The sequence below is a fragment of the Rhinolophus sinicus genome, linkage group LG02 (assembly GCF_036562045.2).
Source record: "Rhinolophus sinicus isolate RSC01 linkage group LG02, ASM3656204v1, whole genome shotgun sequence".
Classification (NCBI taxonomy): Eukaryota; Metazoa; Chordata; class Mammalia; order Chiroptera; family Rhinolophidae; genus Rhinolophus; species Rhinolophus sinicus.
The window spans coordinates 190,963,375-190,982,784 of record NC_133752.1 but is presented as its reverse complement, the minus strand read 5'-3'; the positions used below and the strand labels follow the sequence as shown (position 1 = coordinate 190,982,784).

The 19,410-nt window shown below is 51.2% G+C and overlaps 1 protein-coding gene and 2 long non-coding RNA genes across 5 annotated transcripts in view; 1 reads left to right on the top strand and 2 right to left on the bottom strand.

Annotated features, from left to right (window-relative positions):
• Positions 1-443, top strand: part of PVALB (parvalbumin) — a 17,669-nt gene extending 17,226 nt beyond the window's left edge. For all 3 annotated transcript variants that reach the window (XM_019713440.2, XM_019713441.2, XM_019713442.2), the window contains exon 5: positions 226-443. In XM_019713440.2, coding sequence (XP_019568999.1) covers positions 226-254 — 29 coding nt within the window. In that variant the 3' untranslated portion in view covers positions 255-443. The remainder of the gene's footprint in view (positions 1-225) is intronic.
• The window catches only part of LOC141570167 (uncharacterized), a 20,433-nt gene extending 1,095 nt beyond the window's left edge, over positions 1-19,338 (bottom strand). The window contains exon 1 of the long non-coding RNA XR_012494113.1: positions 19,119-19,338. This is a non-coding gene — a long non-coding RNA (uncharacterized LOC141570167). The remainder of the gene's footprint in view (positions 1-19,118) is intronic.
• LOC141570168 (uncharacterized) lies at positions 6,407-19,103 on the bottom strand. The gene is made up of 2 exons (XR_012494114.1): positions 15,020-19,103; positions 6,407-7,630 (listed from the first exon to the last, which is right to left on the bottom strand). It is a non-coding gene; the product is annotated as an uncharacterized LOC141570168 (long non-coding RNA).
• Positions 19,339-19,410: the final 72 nt, after the last annotated feature.

The window sequence follows — 19,410 nt, the reverse complement described above, 5'->3', positions numbered from 1 at the left end:
ACACCATGAAACCAAAGGTATGCTAGGCTCACCAGTTCCCATCTCACTTCATTCATTCATTCATTCATTCATTCCCACACTCACACATGCCATCACTCCAGGACTTCCACAGCAGATGTGAAAACTGATAGAAAGCCCCGTGCAGGATACCCCACGGTCAGGCCGTCGCCAGTCTCTTCTGTACCATCCACCTCTGACTCACCTCTTTGTCATTTTGTTTTGCAGAATTCTCCACTCTGGTGGCTGAAAGCTAAGCGGCTCTGACTGCCCCAGGTCTCCCACCTCTACCCCAAATCCCCAATCTCAGCCCCTCTTGCTGCCCTCCTGCATTTCTGTTCAGTTTGTTTATGTTATTTTTTACTCCCCCTGTCCCCTTCCGGCCCTCAAATGCCACCATTCTTCTGGAAAATGCTGGAGAAACAATAAAGGCTGTACCAATTGGATTCTGCTGCTCAGGAGGATCCAAGCCAGGGATCCTGCCTTGGCGTTCCAGACATACCTGCACAGGATTTAGACAGAAAAGATGGGATGGAAGAGAAATTTACTGAGCCCCTCCTCTGCGTTGGGTACTGAGCATGGTACCATTTGGTAATGGGCACGGGGGTTGCCCGTTAATCCTTGAAACCACCCCATAAAGTAGACGATGAAACTCCCATTTTACAGATGCAGACACTCAGTCTTAGAGAGGAAATGTTTCTAAGCCCACACAGCTGGGAGTCGTGGATGGATGGATGGATGGACGGATAACAATTAAGACTCTTTTGTTACAAATGACAGAAACCCAACTCAAAGTGACTTAAGCAAAAAAGGAAGGAAAAACAAAACAAAGGTTTGATTGGTTATGTACCTAAATAGTCTAGGGGTAGGTCTTCAGGAACGGCGGGATCAAGGGACTCAAGTGATGTCATCAGGATTCGGTCCTTTCCCCACCTCTGAGCACTGCTTTCCTTTGTGCTGGATTTGCTGTCAGGCTGGCTGTCCCTCATGATGGCAAAATTCCTCCCGCAGCTCCCTATGTATATTCAGTAATACGAGTAAAAACAAAACAAAACAAAACAAAACTGCTTTTTCCCATTCACTCTATCAGAAGTCCTCAGATTTAGTCCCATGAATACCTGCAGTTAATGTTTATTGAGCACCTACTCTGTGCTGAGCTCTTTCCGTGATTCCATCTGTACAAAACCCTATGAAGTGGGGGCCGTTAGTATCTCTGTTGTACAGATGAGGAAACTTAGGCACAGAGAAGTTAAACATTTGTCCGAGATCACTTTGTGAGAAAGTGGTGGAGCCAGGACCTCAACCCCGGCAGTCAGCAGTCACGTTCAGAAACTGTGTCCCACCCTGAACCGGTCATCATGGCCAGAGGATAGGAGCCGGGGTTGGCCTATTCTGGGTGAGGTCAGTGACAGCAAAAGCTCATGGCCTGAGAGCCAGGAAGGGGTGTCCCCAGTGGGAATCGGGCGGCGGGCAGAAGCTGCGTGGGCAGCACAGCAGCAGCCCTGCAGGGGGGGTTCTGCTCTTTCCCACGACAGCCTCGAGGTGGGAACTGAAGCGGTGGTCTTTCTCCTTCTCACGTTGGGTTTCCGGACCCCATACACAGTGGTGCCACCCGCCCCTTCCCCGGACCTGCAGTATTGCCCTAGCGGGGCTGTCAGCGAAGGTACTCGCTAAGGGAAGGACTGGGATTCAGGCTGAGGAGCAGGGACGGGCTGGCCACCTTCCTGGGGGGCAGCCAGGCACAGCCCACAGCCCAGGCCTGGGAGGGGACTGGGGGCCAGAACTGGGAATTGGGCCAAAGCAGCAGCAGGCCCTGAAGAAGCCACAGGACACAAGGCCACAGGAGCTGCAGGGTGGTCTGCATGAGACGGCAAGTATGAGCAAGCCGGTGGGCGGGAGGGCACATGCGCACACATGCTCGTGACAACAGCCAGGGTCAGGGTGGACCCAGGTTTTATGTGAGGCTCTGAGGAGGCCTGACTTTGGACACTGAGGACAGGGTGGGGCTGGGCCACCCCGTGCAGGGCCTGAGGGGAAGGCAGGTCAGGACAACAGTGACAGCCGCTGCGGCCCACTGGCCTGGGGTGGCCCCACACCCAGATGGCCCCGTGGGCAGTTCAGACTCAGGGCAGCACATAGCACAGCATGTTGGTGAGCAGGACCGCTGGGGACACAGGACATTGTCTCTGGGGTCCTTGGTCCTCGATGTAGAAAGGATTTACCTGGAGCCTGGGCAAGACAAGGTCAGGACAAGTTGATGGGGGGTGGGGGTGCTTTGTGAGGGTGGGGGACAGCAGTGTGGTCAGAGGGCGTATAGTGACAAGTGACACTGACAACAACAGTCAATTGCCACGTGCTCAGACTGTGGGCATCGCTTCAATGAGGCAATACCTCCAGTCACTGTGTGTCACTCAGGTCTGGCATCTTCATAGACTGGGACCTTTACCACTGCATGGAGGTGACCTGTCATCAACCAGGCTCTGAAAGATGCTGGTGGGAGACGCCCCAGCCCCTGGACCACCATGTGTCTCCTAGCTGGTGCCTGACCCCCCTCCCCCAATGCACTCTCCACCCCGAGCCCCCAGGGCTCTCTCGGAATCAGATCTGGTCCCTTTCTTCTTCTAATTAAAACCATCTAGCGGCGGCCCCGTTGTAGAATACATTCTATTGTATTTATTATTTTATAACATATTTATAATAAAATATTCTATAAATTATTTTACATCACAAAAATCCAAGCACGGCCTTCCGTGCCCATAGGGATGGCCCAGCCTCCACCTTGGGCTTCTCCCTCAGGGCTCCCCTCCAAGCTGTTCCCTCAGCCTGGACCATTAAGCTCTCCCTGTGTCCCCACCCCCTTCCCCTGGCTCAGGCCTATTCATCCTCAGGAAAGCCACCCTGGCCAGATGACCCCTGCTGGGGTTAGAGCCCCTGAACTTCCTGAGAAAGTATTTATCACAGGTGAAAAGGGGGTGCGGGAGGGTGCGGGGGGGAGGGCAGAGTGTGACAACCTAATAGACGGCCATGTCTCCCAGAGATCAGAAATGCCCAAGGCACATCTGTGGGGTTCCCTGCTGGATCCCAGGGCCTGGCACACAAAAGGGTGTCATGACGCAAATGTGGCCACAGAGGCCCGGTGTGGCCAGTGACTCATTCAAGGTCACACAGAAGTGCGGAGCAGAACAGGGTCTGGCCCCACCTCCTGCTTTCCCACCCTGCCCAGTGCCTCATCCACAGAGACCTTCTGATGCAACCAGCAGAGCGGGGCACAGGGGGGAGCCCTCCCTGCCCAGCATCCCCATCTGCGCGCCCAGTGTCTGGGCTCCAGCTTCCACCCGCCTCCCAGCCGTCCGTTGCCCCAACACCTGTCATCGCCCTCCAGCCGCCCCCACTTGGTTTGCTCATCAGCTGAACACACTCGTTTTCTTCACTGCTATGCTCAGAGGAGCCTCATTCATGACCTCAGTCCCCCTTCTGTCTGGGAGAGGCTGGGAGCAGGGAGGGAGGGAGCTGGGGCCGGGGGGAGGGGTCACAAATCAGTTCCTGGTGGCGTTTGATCCGAGTGGGATCAGCCTGCACGTGGGCAGAGGACTAAGTGATGGATTGAACGTCCAAGGGTGGAGCGAGGAGAGGGTGCAGGTAAGTGGGGTAAGATGGAGTGACGGCCGTCAGGACGCAGGCCCCGAGTGGGGGAAGGATGCAGAGGAGAGATCGTGGCTGGGGACTCTCTCCTCTGTCAGCCATGGGCTTGCAAAACACGACAGTGCCAGGCTCCAGCGTTGGGGCTGGACAGAGCTGCTTTCCCAATCTGTCGCTTCCTTCTTAGAGCACCTACTATGTGCCAGACGCTTGGTCTACACCACCACTTAATCCACACCATACCCTCCAAGGAAGAGAAGTCTCTATGTTACAGGTGAAAAAGACCAAGGTTCAGAGAGGTTAGGTAACTTGCCCAAACCACACAGCTACTAAAAATGAAAGTAGAAAATGAAAAGACTCATCCATTCAACAAGTCCGTTTTGAGTGCCTACGTGTGCCTGACACAATCATGCCATTTAAGAAGCGCTACCTCATGGACCCATCATAGTAACTGCTCGAACTCTTCCCAGAGCACTGAGTCTCCTCGCTCAGGCTCGGATAGTAAAGATACCCCATCTCCGGAGGCCCTGCCACCACTCTACAGGGACAGTTAGCCTGGGAACATTCAAACTGGGCGACTCTGCTTTCGGGTGTACAGAGGAACCAGGGGCGGCTCCGCACTTGGGACAGAAGTCTGGAGCTCTGCCCACATCGCATCCTGCCCCGTCAGACCAGCCAATGAAGGGCCTGAGCAGCCAGCCTGGAGCCCACACTGTGTCACAAAAGGCCCTCACCTGACTTACTTTCATTTCTGCTCTCCCTGGACCTTTTCAGGGAAGTGGTAGAAGAAGATGTGTCCTCAGCTTTTTGAGGATCAGACCTGGGGCTCCCCAGGGCCCAGGGCAGGCTGCCCCATGCCTGGTGGCACTCAAGTTAGGGTACCCTCAGCATCCCTATTCTGCAAATGAGGAAAGGGAGTGTTAGGTATCTTGGCCTTGACTCCAGACCCATTTGCTTGACGCCACTGTTTGCCTGATCGGGGTCGGAGACAGGATTTAAACTTCGAGGAACCTGGATCCTGAGCCGAACCCCACGCTCTTCTCCTGCCTCGCCTGCATCCTCTGTGGGGTGCCTGGGAGCACCCTGGGGCCTTCCTGGGGCTCCCACTCATTCATTAACCAGTCACTGCTTTGTGCTTCCTGTTTCTCGGCTCCAGACTCCTTAACAGCCCACAAAGCCCTTCGTACCGTACCCCTTCCAATCTCACCATGCTCCTCTCTCCCCACCCCTGCTTAGACCCCCAACCCTACATGACTCCCTGTATTCTCTGCTCCAAATAGATAGAATGCTCCAGTCCTCAACCCTGCCAACCTCTGGGCCTTCACACAGGCTCTTCCTTCCACCTGGACCACTGCCCGGCTAATTCCTATGCAAGCCTCCAGCCTCAGCTAAAGGAGGCTGCCTCTCAGAAGCTTTCTCCACTCCCACTGAAACCCAAGTTTCATGTTCATTTTTACGTGCAACTTTTTATTGAGCACCTAGTATGTGTCAGGCACAGTGGGAGTCCCACAGTAAATAAACCAGACGAGACCTACACTCATGGAGCTTCCATTCCTTTGTGCTTTGTGCTTCCTCCAATACCCACTCCACTTCATGTTTATTGCTTCTTTAATAATCTATCTTCCTAAAGAGAAGAAAATAACTTTAAATCATGTATCTGGTGAGGGTTTGGGATCATGACTATATAAAGAATTCTTACAACTCAATAACAAAAAGACAGCTCACCTGTATTGTCAGAGTTCTCCAGAGAAAACAGAACGAACAGGAGAAACGGATATATGGATATAAATATAGCGATAGCAATATTGATATATAAAGAGATTTATTACACGGAATTGGCTCAGGTGATTATGGAGGCTGACAAGTCCCAAGATCTGGAGGGTGAATCAGCAAGCTGGAGACTCAGGTTGTTCCAGCTCAAGTCTGGAGGCAGGAAAAAAAGCAATGCCCCAGTTTGAAGGCAGCCAGGCGGAAGAATTCTGTTACACGAGGTCAGCTTTTAAAGTCTCTTCAGGCCTTCAACTGATTGGATGAGGCTCACCCACATGGGGGAGGGGCAATCTGCTTTTCTCAGTCTTATGCCCATCCAAAAACACCCTCCCAGAAACACCCAGCATAATGTGTGGCCAAATATCTGGGTACCTCATGGCCCAGGCAAGTTGACACATCACATTAACCATCACCCAACCCAATTTAAAAACAGGCAAAGGACTTGAACAGACATTTCTTCAAAGAAGACATACAGATGCCCCAAAAAGCACATGTAAAGACATTCAATAATATTAGTCATTAAGTAAATGAAAAATCAAAACTATAATGAGATGCAACTTCATACCCACTAGGATGGCTATAATCCAAAATATGAAAAGAAAAGTTATTGGCAGGGATGTGGAGAAATTGGTACCCTCGTGTCTCACTGGTGAGAGCATAAAACGGTGCAGTCACTGTGGAAAACAATGTGGCACTTCCCCAAAAGCACAGAATTTCTGTATGCCCCAGAAACCCACTCCAAGTACACATCCAAGAGGAACGAAAATATATGTCCACACAGAAGCTTGCATACAAATGTTTATAGCAGCATTACTCATGATATCCAAAAGATGAAAACAACCCAAATGTCCCTCAGTGGGTGAACAGAGAATCAAAACGTGGTGCATCCCTTTGATGGAATATTATTCAGCCATTAAAAGGAATGAAGCACAGACACGTGCTCCAACATGGATGGACCTTGAAAACGTTATGACGAGTGAAAGAAGCCAGACACAAAAGGTCACAGACTGCATGATTCCTTTTAAATGAAATATCCAGAATAGGAAAATCCATAGAAATAGAAAGTAGATTAAAGGTTGCCAGGGGATGGACGGAAAAGGGTCAGGGTCACGGTGGTTGATTACGTAATGGGTACGGGGTGTTCTGGAGCGATGAAAAAGGGCTGAAACTAGAGCGAGGTGGTATTTGCCCAAGATTACGAACACACTAAATGCCACTGGATTACTCACTAGCATGATTAATTGTATGTTGCGTGAATTTCATCTCCGTCGTCGTCACGGCGAGCATCGCCTATCGGTCCCATGTGGCTGGCAGGTTTCCTGACAGCAGGAATCACAGTCATCACTCAGCACTGTGACCCCAGCACCTAACACCGTCCCTGGGCCAAAGGAGGTGCTTAGTACATCTTTATGGAGTACATAAACACATGAAACAAAGGAGACCACTCCCGAGTGAACAAGAAAGCGAAGCATTGACGTGGAGGATGTTAAGCCTTCCTGTAATTAAAGGCAGGGTGCGCGGCCTGAAGAGGCACTGGGTTTACTGTGTGGTTCTGCAGGCACAAAATCAGGGACAACGAGGGGGATTTACAGGGCAACAGCTCTTGAGTAAACCTCAGGGAGCCTGTCTACCCTTAGAGCTGCTGGGCAGTGAGACGGGCTGTCCTGTGAGGCGCTGAGTGCCCTGTCATGAGAGGCGTGCAAAAGGAGATGAGGGAACTTGTTGAAAGGACTCGTGCATCAGCGGAGACTTTCCCCAGACAGCGAGTCCCTTCCAACCCTGAGAGGCTGTGATCTGAGCTGACTTACAGGCCATTAGGAATCTACTTAACCTCCTGCTGACTGCTTGCTACCTTATGAATCAATCATCTGCCCGATGTTTACTGAGCACAGATGTCACGCAGATGGATCCAAAGAGGGTGCCATGTCCTAAAGAGGCAGAGAAGTTTCCAGGTCGTTCTTTCTATTTTCTCCCTCCCAACCTGATCCAGTATTCAGAATGCCACCTCAGGGAGGCTCTGATGTGCTGCTGTCACCAGGCTCCTTTAATGTCCCCCCTGTGAGTTTCTGTGCCCCCTTGGTGTCTTCGCCACCTCTTGGCTCCAGCACCGACTCTTGGCGGCAGCACGTCCACCAGCTGCCACTCCTGCTGGGCTCACCTTCATTCTCACAGCCTGGGCCCACTCCCCCGCGGGGCCTGACACGGGGGTCCAGAAAAGGGGCTCCTGCAACGCAAGGAGGGACGAGGCTGAGAAAAGTTAGGGGGCACCCACAAATGGATTATTAATGTCTTTTAAACTAGACATTGTGGCTATTTTATAATAACCTGGGGAAAGAGCTATGATGTGACTTCTAATTTATATAGTGACATTATATTATGTTATGTTATGTTATGTTATGTTATGTTATGTTATGTTATGTTATATATTACAATATTATTATTTCCCTATTCATGATTATAGGTGTCTACATATCACTAATTCTCACTTCTTTCTTTCTATCACAATCCCATTTGGTGGCAGGACAGCAATTTGCCCTGTGAAAAATACTCACCTGACCAGTGGCACAGTTTTGGTCTATTGAGATGTAAACATACATCCCTGGGTGGGGGGAGGAGGAGGATTTGCAAGGAAGCTTCTAGAGAAGCAGATCCCCTTAGTCTTTTGGTCTTTGCCTTCCCTGTCACCTTGTCTAGGATGCAGCCTTGTGCCCAAAGATGGATGCCTTCTTACAACCATGGGGACTAAAGACTCAGCTGGTGACGAAGGTGCCAATAGGAAGCTAGGAGAAGCCTGGTCCCCCATGGTCCCAACCTTGAGAGTGCTCGCAACAGGAGGAAACTAGCCCCCAGTTATTTAAGTCCCTTATGGTTAGTACATGAAGCAAAAATAATTCTACCAGTAGTAGTTCATGAAACACAAAAGGCAGTGTAGTGGGTTGAATAGACATGTCCTCTTGGAACTTAGAATGTGACTTTATTTGGCATAAAGGTCTTTGCAGATGTAATTAAGGTAAGGATCTCAAGATGAGATCATCCGAGATTATCACAGGCCCTAAATTCAATGGCAGGTGTCATCCTAAGAGACAGGAAAAGAGAAGACACACAGGGAAGAAGGCCGTGTGAAGATGCAGGCTGACGTTGGAGGGGTGCAGCCACAAGCCAAGGAACGCCAGGAGCCACCAGAAGCTGGAAGAGGTGGGCAGGATCCTTCCCCAGAGCTTTTAGAAGGAGCACGGCCCTGCTGACACTTTGATTTCAGAATCGGGCTTCTAGAACTGGGAGAGAACACATTTCTGTCATTTGAGGTCACCAAGTTTGTGGTCATTTGTTACAGCAGCCCTCGGACACTAATATATGCAGAAAAGTAGGTGTCATAGAAAATGTGACATAAGCTGTGCATTCAATGGATAAATAGTTCTTTGGTTAAGCAAGAGAAGTGCCTTCCAGAAACACAAGTAGCAAGGTATACCAGTAATAACAGCAATGCTTGTTGGCATGGCCTCCGCTGTGTGCCTTTAGTCCCCTCTCCCTGAATCCTTACGCCAAGCCCCGGGATGGATATCATGGTCCGTGTAACAGCTTGGGAGACTGAAGCAGAGGTTCACGATTGTGCTGGGGGAGTGGCCGCAGAGGTGCTGCGCTGCTCCCCACCCTCCGCCCACTTACACCGCAGACCTGAGACTCGCGGGCCAAGGGGTTTTTATTCCTGGCTGCGGATGCCCGGCCCCTGCACAGGGCAAGGAGGGGGTGCCGAGGGTAACAGCTGTACAGCCCTCTGCCAGTGCTGGGTGGTGAGTCACGTAAGAACTCACCAGCTTCCTCAGCCCTCAGCTGGGGGGACTCCAGGCGTCCTCCACGCACACAGTCTCGCCGAGTCCCTAGCAGGGCTGAGGTGCCCACTGTGGCAGCTGGCTTAGTGGCGCCCTCCTTGTTTCTTTCTCCTCCCTGTGTTATAGCCCCGTTCCCCAAGTGGTGCTTCCAGGAACTGGCTCACAATAAACCAGGGTACTCGGTCCTTACTCAGGGTCTGTTCTGGGCGAACCCCAAACGAAGACAGTGCTGGAGTCGGGGCCCATCCTGGTTTATCTGACCCCAGAACCCAAGCTCGGACCCACTAAACTCCTCTGTCCTGTGGGGGTACATGCACGACAGCCCTATGTGCACCCCATATTTAGGGATACAGACTAGAAAGAGCAGCAGCAGCCAGGGGACCACGTGGGAGCTGCCATTGAACATGATGCTGTGGAAATAGAGAACATTCTAACGTTTTCTGTATTCACCACGGTGCCTGGGGTACCAAGTTGGATGTGCTCCAGGAAGAAACCTGCCCTCCTCTCACCACTCCAGCTTCTCTGGGTCTCAGGCCACTTGTCCATCCCTCCTCTGAGGCTCACATTTGTTCACTCTCAAGACACGAGCAGAGGGCAATCAGTCTGGCAGAGGGCATCAGAGATGGCTGTGAAATTTGCTGGGTGAGCCAGTGCCAGATGAGAAATTGCTCTGCCCCAGCAGTTTTGCAAAATTCAAAGCTTCTTGCCGAAGCGGAGGGTCAGTTATTGGAAGGTTTCTTGCATCATCATCACAAAACGCCACCCTGTCAGCGTCGCCAGAGAGATTGTGGTGGATGGGCTGCTCCGGGCAGCAGCCCTGTCTCCGCTTTGGGAAAGATCCTTCAAGAATGCAAAGAACACAGAGAAAGTGATGGCCAATTCTTCTGCCACAAGAAACTGCTTCAGTGGGCACTTTCTTTCCATCTAAAGGAAATTGCCTTCGGTTCTTTGGTTTCTTGTAAGGAAGGTTTCCCACCCGCCGGTAGACGGCAGGAGAACATTTCCATTCTTCAGTCATTCATTTAATCATTCGTTCAATGCCCCAGAGTAGTACTAGCTCCCCACCTTTGTTGAGTGTTTACTCTGTGGCTGTTTTAAGTGCTTTATATGCATTATCCCATTTAATCCTCACGGCTCTCTGAGGTAGGTCTTTGGTCCCATTTTATAGACAAGGAAACAGAGGCGCAGCCAAGTTCATTAGCTCCCCCAAGGCCACCCAGCCAGGGAGCAATGGAGCCGATTTGTAGAGAGATCTGAAGTCTAATCCCACTCTCCCTTCTTACCATCCATGTTGTGTTGTACATGTCTTTAATTCATTTCACTGAGCCTCAGTTTCCTCCTCTGGAAAATGGACGTGCCAACTGTTGAAGCTTGAGAGAACAGAACAGAGAGCTGAGGTGCTAGCACCTTGAGGGGCTACTTCACACAATTTGGTGTCTGCTCTTTGGTTTCCCGTATCCCCAAGTGGGGTCCCCCCTCCAAAACAAAGATTATGTTAGTCAGATTTTAAAAATTTTTCCCAGCAAGCAAGATGTCTCTTTGGGGAGACTGGGGGTCTTCCCTCTGACAGGGTGAAACAGAGACACTTTTCTGGGTGGAGTCAGACTCCGAGACCAGATCCGGTGACTAAAGAGTCCATCCTGCTGCCCATCTGTCCTTCCTGTCCCACTACTGGGCACCGAGCCCTTGGTCGAGGTGTGCTCAGAGGCTCTGTGCTGCGTGCGTCTCGCCAGCTCCCTCTTCTTCCTCTGCGGGATGCCTGAGTTTAGAAGCAATCACGCCTGTGTACAGCTCCCAGAGGCCCAGGACGCGGACCTAAGGCCACCCAGGCAGGCAACACCTTCGGCCACCGGGGTTTATTCCTATGGTTCCATTGGGAAGAGACTCCGGGACTTTTCGTTTCGAACAGCTATCAGATATTTTCAGGCTGTTTGAAGGCCGCCAGATTCCAACTCATGGGGGCCACGTTCCGGTGCTAACCACAGGCTCCAAGAATACTTGAGCAGGGAACAAGGAACCGACCTCGAATGCAGCCAATCATGGTAACAGTGAGAGCCCTTACCTTTATCCAGCACGTCACAGTTTGCAAAGCCTATCTTAGGCGATATGTGGTGTCCGTTTTGACCCTCATATAACTCGTTGAGAGCAAGGAGAGTGGGATATAGTTGTTCCCAAGTCTAGCCATGTCAAGTGGCCTATTGTGGGGGGTAAGTCATGGCCTGAGTGCACTTGCCAGGGAGCGCCTGGAAGGAAGGAAGGGGGAGCACAGAGCCCTAGGGGACCACCATTTCCAAAGCAGGGGGCAGAGGAGCCTCCAGTGCATTGGAGAAAGACCAGTCAAGGGATAGGAAGAGAACCAGGAGAAGGGACGACACCAAGCAGGTGGAGAGAAGGCCAGGAGGGAGGACAGGTGGGCTGTGCCAACTCAGCAGAGATGCCCCGTAAGAGACAGTGTGGCAGAGTGGCCAAAAGTGTGGTTTGAATCGTGCCCCGCTGTTTCAAGTGTATGATCCTAGGCACGTTGCTAACCTCTCTGTGCCTTGGTTTCTGCGTCTGCAGAATGGGGATAACAACAGTCCCCCCACTTCATGAGGTTACCGTAGGGCTTAGTGCTTATCATGGGCCTGGCACGCTAAGGACACAGTGACCCTGATTCCTGCAGCCTGGCACTGGAGTTGACCACTCAGCCAGGAGTGACCTTTGACACAAGTTCAGAGGGAAGACTGCAGTAGATTATGGAATAAGTGGGAAATGAGGGGATGAAAGAGGATGGGCAAACGCTCTCGGAGGAGCCACCTTTGAAGGGAGGTGTGGGAAACGCAGGACTGGGAAGGATTTCAGCTTGTGGAGGCAGCATGAGGGAGGGGGCAGGGCAAATGGGCAATGGAAATGGAGGCCTAGGAGTGAGAGGGGACACCTACCAGAGCAGGGCCTGGAGAGGAGAATCGGGGTCTGAACCCCGGTGGAGGGACTGGCCACCACTCCTGCTGAGGGTCCAGAGGTAGATCAGGACATGCGCTCGCTGGTTGGAGGAAGGAGGGGATCTCAAAACCTGCCCACAATTGAACCAGGAAGAGATGGATGAGAAGGGTGCCCTGAGCACAGCCTACGCTCAATCACAGAGAGAATGTCTTTGAGTGAAGACAATGTTTTTCAAATGTTTATTAGAAGAAACCCAGGCTTCCTGGGTTTGACTCCTAGCTCTGCTCCTCTGTGACCTCTGGCAAGTTACTTAACCTCTCTGTGCCTCAGTTTCCTCACCTGGAAAATAGCAATAATGATGCTACCGACCTGTGAAGATTGTTGTGAGGATGACATGAAATAATCTAAGGATGAGCCTGGCACCAACGTCAATTACGGTTATTTTAACTAGTATCACAGGGGGCACAGTTTAAAACCAGGCACTGGGACACGACACCTGCATAGAAGACCTGGTCCCTGCCCTCAAGGGTTTGCACCCACCAGGTGAAAAGAGATGTACTCCAGTCACCAGGGTCCTGGAGTCTTGCTCTGTGCTGACTCACCAGTCTTTGAATCCTCCCCACAAAAGCCCAGGATGAAGGATCTATTACTGCTCCCATTCCACTTGGCAGGGAGGTGTGGCAAGCTGCCCAAGGTCACACAGCTACCAAGAGGCCAAGCTGGGATTTGAACCCCAAGAGTCTGGCCTTAGAGCCCATGACTTCTTCACTGTGCTATACTGCCGGCAACTGCAAACGATGGTCAGCGCTGTTATGGAATGTGCAGGACACGTGGAGCAAGCGATGGCTGAGCTGAGAAAAACACAGTCGGAGCAAACTAGGTTAGGAGGGGACAACAGGGGCAGAGGCCTTGGGGCAGGAGAGGCGAGTCCAGTTTGAGGATGCACAAAGCCGGTTTGCCCAAGGCACAGAAAGTGGGCTACAGCGGGAGACGGGCAGTGACCTACACGCCAGGTGGACAGCTCTTTGGGAAGGGCTGCTTCCTACTTCCAAGGAGAGTAGGAGTGGAGTTGAGAGCGTTGCAGGGGAAATATGACAAGACTTAGAAGGACCACTCTCTGCAGCTCAATAGGACACAGCCATTGAAAAACAACAACAACAAAGAACGAGGGGCATTGTGGGTGCTGACATGGAACCTCTCCAAAGTACACTGTGAGAGGGAAAAGCAAAGTGCAGAAAAGAGTGTGTGTGACAGCTTCTCTTTAGGGAGGAAAGAAAGGATAAGAAAGAAGGTGCCTGCCTATTTGCTGGCATCTATGTAAAGTACCTCGGAAAGGATGCTAAGAAACTGTTAAGTGTGGTAGCCCCTGGGAATGAGAACTGCAGGCCTATGGTGGGGGTGGAGGAAATGTTCTCTGTGTCTCTTTTCCGTCTTTGAAATTTTAAAACAAAGGAAGAGACTGCCTATTCAAAACTTTAAAAAAATAAAGATGACCCCGGCTTCTGGGTTGAAAATGCAATAGAGGGGGTCAAGAGTGGATCAAGGGAAATTATGAGACTCGCTAAAGTTTTATGTGGTGATGGGGAACGTGAGATGGGGCCTGAGTGTGAGGTGCAGCTGCTTGGGGTGCTATCTGGGAAAGGGCAGGAGGGGGTGAGGTGAGCAGTAGGGGGAAAGGAACCTAGAGCAACAGGAACCAGCTTAACCTTGCCTCCAGCAGAATTTGGCCTAGGTTCCGACTGAACCATCCGGAAATGGACAGACATGCTAAATGTGGAATGTTCTAGAAAAGCAGCTCTTGGCTCCTGCAGAGGAGCTATTGTGGGCTGCTAAAGGACTGTGAGGCTCTGGAGGGATGATTTGCTTAACTTTAAATACATGCAGCTGCAAAGTAAATCAAAACCTGGCAGCCCTTGGCTCTCTCCTGCACAGGCAGTTTCTCGTCTGCTGCTGCCCCCTGCTGACAGAATCCAGCCATTGCAGCCTCGGTGCAATTCCAAGGCCACGGCTGAGCTCCACTTTGCATTCTCGGCGCATGGACGGTGAGTCAGTCCCATTTCCTCTGCCCTTTATTGAGAATGGCCACACCAAACACCGCATCAGCCGAGGCATAAACAACCAGGCCCACATGGACAGTGGAAAACCGAACAGTAAAGGTTATTACGGTGAGAAGGCAGAGTACCAGAAGGCAAATGTGACACGGTGCATTATAGAAAATTGTAAAACAGACACCACTACTGCATTAACCACCACTCTCAGGGGATTCAACAGCACCCCAGTGGCTGTTACTAAGAGCTGGTGTCTACTGGGTCTTACTACCTGTCAGGCACTGTTCTAGACCCCTTATCTGTGTTAACTCAGCTGATCCTTGGGGTGAGGAAACAGACAGAGAGATCTTGCGGCAAAGCAGGATTCAAACCTGGGTGATCTGAGGCCCAACCCTTGCAGATTTCAATTTTAAAATCAGTATTTCCTACTCGTATACCAGGGGTCCTCACCCATGGACGATTTGCACCCCAGGGGACATCTGGCAATACCCGGGGACATTTTTGGTTGTCACAGTGAGGGAGACGATTCTGGCATCTAGTGGGTGGAGGCCAGACATGCTACAAGGCACAGCACGGCCCCCCACAGCAGAGAATTATCCAATCCAGAATGCCAATGGTGCCAAGGTGGAGAAACCCTGATCTAAATACATAAAATTCCTCTGAATCCACCAGCTCTCTTTTCTGCATTGCCCTCTGACACAAGGGCATTAGTGCAAATCTGCTTTAATGCATGAAAAGTATTCTTGAGGATTCAAGCTGAATAACTCTCAAGAGACCTTTTCCCACTAATTTCCCATACAGCCTCTTACTTACCCGAAGGAACTGTTGTGCGTCCAACAATCCTGCTAATACACTCTACAAGTGATGGGGTTCCGAGGAGCAGCTCAAGCAGCGGACAACCCCCGGGAATGACGGCGGAGGGATTTGTGTCTGCAGTGGGCGCGATCGGGCCGGCGCCGTGCGTGGAATACTACGGCTGTCCCTGGCCCCCAGCCGCGGCTCAGACGCATGCTGCTTGTCAAGGCTGTCGGGAAGCATTCAACCCCAGGATGATTGAACAGTCCCTGAGAACAACTTATCAGCAGCTGCCGCTCTGCTTCCTTCTCACTGAAAGCCCTCACTTCGTAATTAGCCCAAACAGCCCAGTCCCTGGCTTTGGGGAGCAGCTGTTAACTCCTCCTCCTCCATGGAGCCTACAGGTCTGTAGGTTGTATGGGTCTGGAGCTGGCTGTGCAATGGGGGGTGGGGGGGTGGGGGGGGTGGAGAACCCAGACATCAGGTTGCCGCGATCTGATTAGCCATGGCACCCCTTCCAGCAATAAGCCCGTTACCTACACAAGAATCCGTGCTTGCTGAACGAATGAATGGACAGAAGGGAAAATTCTACAAGATTCATTCATTCATTCAAAAATATTTGCTGAGTGTCTTGCCATGCTGGGCATTGTCTTAGATACTGGGAGGACAAAAGAAACCAAATCTCATGAAACTAACCTTCTAAGGGAGGAAGACAGATACTATACAAATAAATACAGAATATAATATCGGGTCGTAGTGAGTGCTATGAAGAAAGAAAAGACAAGGAGATTGAGACTGGCAGATTGGGGCGTGATTCTTTAAATTTGAACAAAAATCAGAAGGTCATGAGGGCAAGTATCATGCAGCCATGTTAAGAACAGTAAGTGCAAAGGCCCTGAGGTAGACAGGATCTTGAGGAGATTGAGAAACACTAAAATGGCCAGAGAACAGGGATAAAGGTGGGACCTAGCATGACCTAAGGACAGTAGTTCTCAAACATGAGCATGCATCAGAATTGCTAGAAAGGTTTATGAAAACACAGAGAGTGGGCCCTCCCCCCCAATGTCCAGCTGTTTGGTGGGGAAGGGCCTAAGGCCGTGTATTTCTAACAAGTCACTGATGCCGTTGGTCCGGGGACCACAGCATAGGGTATTTAGTCTTCATACAACAAATCCTTTCCTGCTCAACGTTCACCAGTCATAGGTCGCCACTGCTGACTATCTGCCTCCCTACTGGAAACCAGTGTCTATGATGGTTCTGCCCATGGTGCTCAACAAAATAGCTGTTGAATGAACTCCTGACAGAAGCTGTTGAATGAATTCCACGCCAGGCCTTGCTTCACTCTCTTTTGTCGTTCTGCTGTCTATGTGGCTCCAAGCAGGCGCTTGGGTCAGACCTACCTCTTACCAATCTCCCACTTAACACCTGAGCAAAGAGTGTCACCTGCTGTCTCCAAATGCCACCACTGGTGGAATACCTCTACACGTGCTATTCCATCTACTCAGGAGGAGGTCCTTTCTCCTGTGTCCATCTCGTAAATTCCTACCCATTCGTCAGGGCTCTCCTTCCAGAATGTCCTTCCCAATGTGCCTCCACCTATCCAGGGCTAGAAGTGCTCCTTGGCGTCCTGTATCCACTCACGCCGCAAGGATTCGTTCATACATTTGTCTTCCCTTCTTGAATCGAAGTCACAGACAGGCAGCCCTCAGGGTGAACCAGTCCACAGAGATGTTCTACTGTGGCTACAGTGTTTTCAATTTAAGTTCATTGCCAAAATTTGAGTCAGGGGATTTCACACAAAAATCTAGATTCTGGGCTCTTCTAGAAAAGTCAGGGCTGGCATTCTTACATGGCCAGGATCTGCTAGAGTTGCTTGGGACTCTGTCACCTTCGCTCTGGTGGCCCCAGCACAGTGCCTCGTCCAAGGCAGGCACTCAAGAAAGCTTATTAATGAAACCAGAAAGATGACTCCGGGTCATGGAAAAAAACACCGGTTCCAAGAGCAGGTGACCTGAGGCTGGTTTTGATTCTAGCTGACTTGTTGCATGACCTTGGGCTCTCTCTGGACCTCAGTTTCCTTGCCTGTTACATTGAGATAATGAGAGTTTGCACTTCCCAGGGTCACTGCATCCAACAACAGAGAGGATGTGACGTGCTTAGCACGTGCCTGGCATATAATGTTCAATCAGCATGAGATATTCCTGCAAGGAACTCAATCAATATTTACTCTCTAGGAGGGGAGGAAGTGAGGAGCTAGAAGCAGCAGAGGTCCCTTTCGGGGCCAGCGGGGTGATAAGACTATTTGTGTTCAATCCTCAGTTCTGCCATTCACTAGCTATGTGACCTTGGGCATTTCACTTAACCTCCTTTGGGCCTTGGTATTCCTATCTATCAAATGGGAATGATACAAGCCTCATATGGGGTTATTGTGAGTATCAAATATGAGTATTAATTAATCCTTGAAAGCACTTAGAATAAGGCCAGCATTCCACATATGTTCAACACATGCCAGCTCTCAGAGAGGGGTTAGATTAGAATCTTCCAAGGCCCCTCCTGGCCCTAAAACTCTCGGACCACCTTAAACCTGTGACTGTGTCATGCGGTTGTCCTTTAGTCACCAAGAACGTACAGAAGGCCCTTGGGATGAGGGGAGCAGAATTCAGTATAAAGGGATTCCCATCTCTCTAGAAAGATCCAGAATGCTGACTATAGGCACACTGAGTAGCAGCAACGATAGGGAGAGTCCATATGGTGCAGAGGAGTGCAGCCCTGCGTGGGAGGTGCTATTACCCCCTCGCAGGAGGAAATGAGGCTGCAGAGGCTGCCCCCAGATCTATATCAGTGTCTCAGCCCCACGGAGCTGCCTCGAAAGGTTGACTCCCTCGAGGGGTCCTTGAGGGGATGAAGGGCGTCACAGTGAACAGGACAGCCTGGAGGGGGAGGCAGGAAGACCAGGCAGAGGCCTTCTGACTTACCCAGGCCTGGGGTCTCTGAGACAGACACGCGTGAGGTCTCCAAAGAAGCAAAGCAGGTAAGGGGGTGAAGGAGAGACAGGTCGTAACCGGAATACCAGGAATGATTCCCACGAAGCACAATCCCAGACAACTTGGATTGTTTTACTCTGGATTCAGAACTGAAACTTCTACAGTCATTTGTCAAGGGTGTGTGTGTTCGTTCCCCTGCGCACGGCTAGTAGCTACACTGAGGCAGAGAGCAGCTGAGACAGCAGAACGGTCCAGGTAACCGAAAGGCACGTGGTGGCAAATCCTGAACGCAGGTATCTTTGCTGGGGGGCTTCTCTCCCCTTTCAGCACCAGCCAAGGGTTGGCGGGGTTGGCGGAGTGAGGGGTGCGAGGTGGAGGGATGGGGGTGAGGCAGGGGTGAGAACAGGGGTGCATCCGACCAACCTATGACGGTGATGACAGACCAGATCTGTCCTGATAAATTTGTTCTCATTCATCCATTCAGCTGTTGAGTGTTGAGTACCTACTACGTCCCTGGTACTTACATACTTTCTCATTTAAACCTCAGGACAACCCCATGAAGTGGGTTCCACTAGCCCATCTTTAAAGATGAGTCAAGAGGCTCAGGGGTGAGATGACTTGCCCGGGTCAGGAAGATGGCAGTGATTTGTCTGGGTTTGCTGACCGCAGAGCAAGAGGGGGCCCTCTTGGTGTGGCCTCAACATCCTGGATTCTCGCTTTCATTCAGTATGTGGTGTACATACGCTCTCCATTTCACAGGAGAGGAAATGGGCTCCGAGGAAAGTATGACTTCAACTGCCTGAGTCCAATCGGCTCACCCGCATCCAAGTTCACTTGTTCTTCCTTTGTTTACAGACATCACTTTAAACGCTTTACAATTTTAGATTTTAAAGCGCGTAATATCTTCGGTCTTTTAAAATGAGATTTCCCTGCGGAATGCGGGGCAAGGGCTGAATTTTTTGATGCACCTCACGGCCGCACTCCCCGGAACCTGGGAATTGGGGAAGCATCAAGAACCTCTACCACATCACACCCGTCCTAAACTCCGCTGCGGCCACTGCGGCCTCATCTACTGCGCAGGCGCCACTCCAGTCTCCCGCGCTCCCGACCGGCCCCCTCGCGGACGAACTCACCTCCAGGAGGGCAGGGGATACGCATTCCTCCCACAGATGGTCCAAGCCAGCTTCTGGCCAATCAGAAAGCTTCTTTTATCAGCGCTTCTGGCTAAAAGATGTTTGCGCTTCTTTTCCTAGAACTTTCCGGCAGAGCGGGGAAGAGGGGTGTGGGGAGGGGGGGAGTGGAAATGATTGATATCTCCTACAACCATTAGCCAAGGGGGATGAGTTTGAAAAGCAAATAACACTACGAATTGTCTTGCAAGAAAAGCCTGTGAGCTCCGCCCCCTCCTCCCACTGGTCTCGGAGA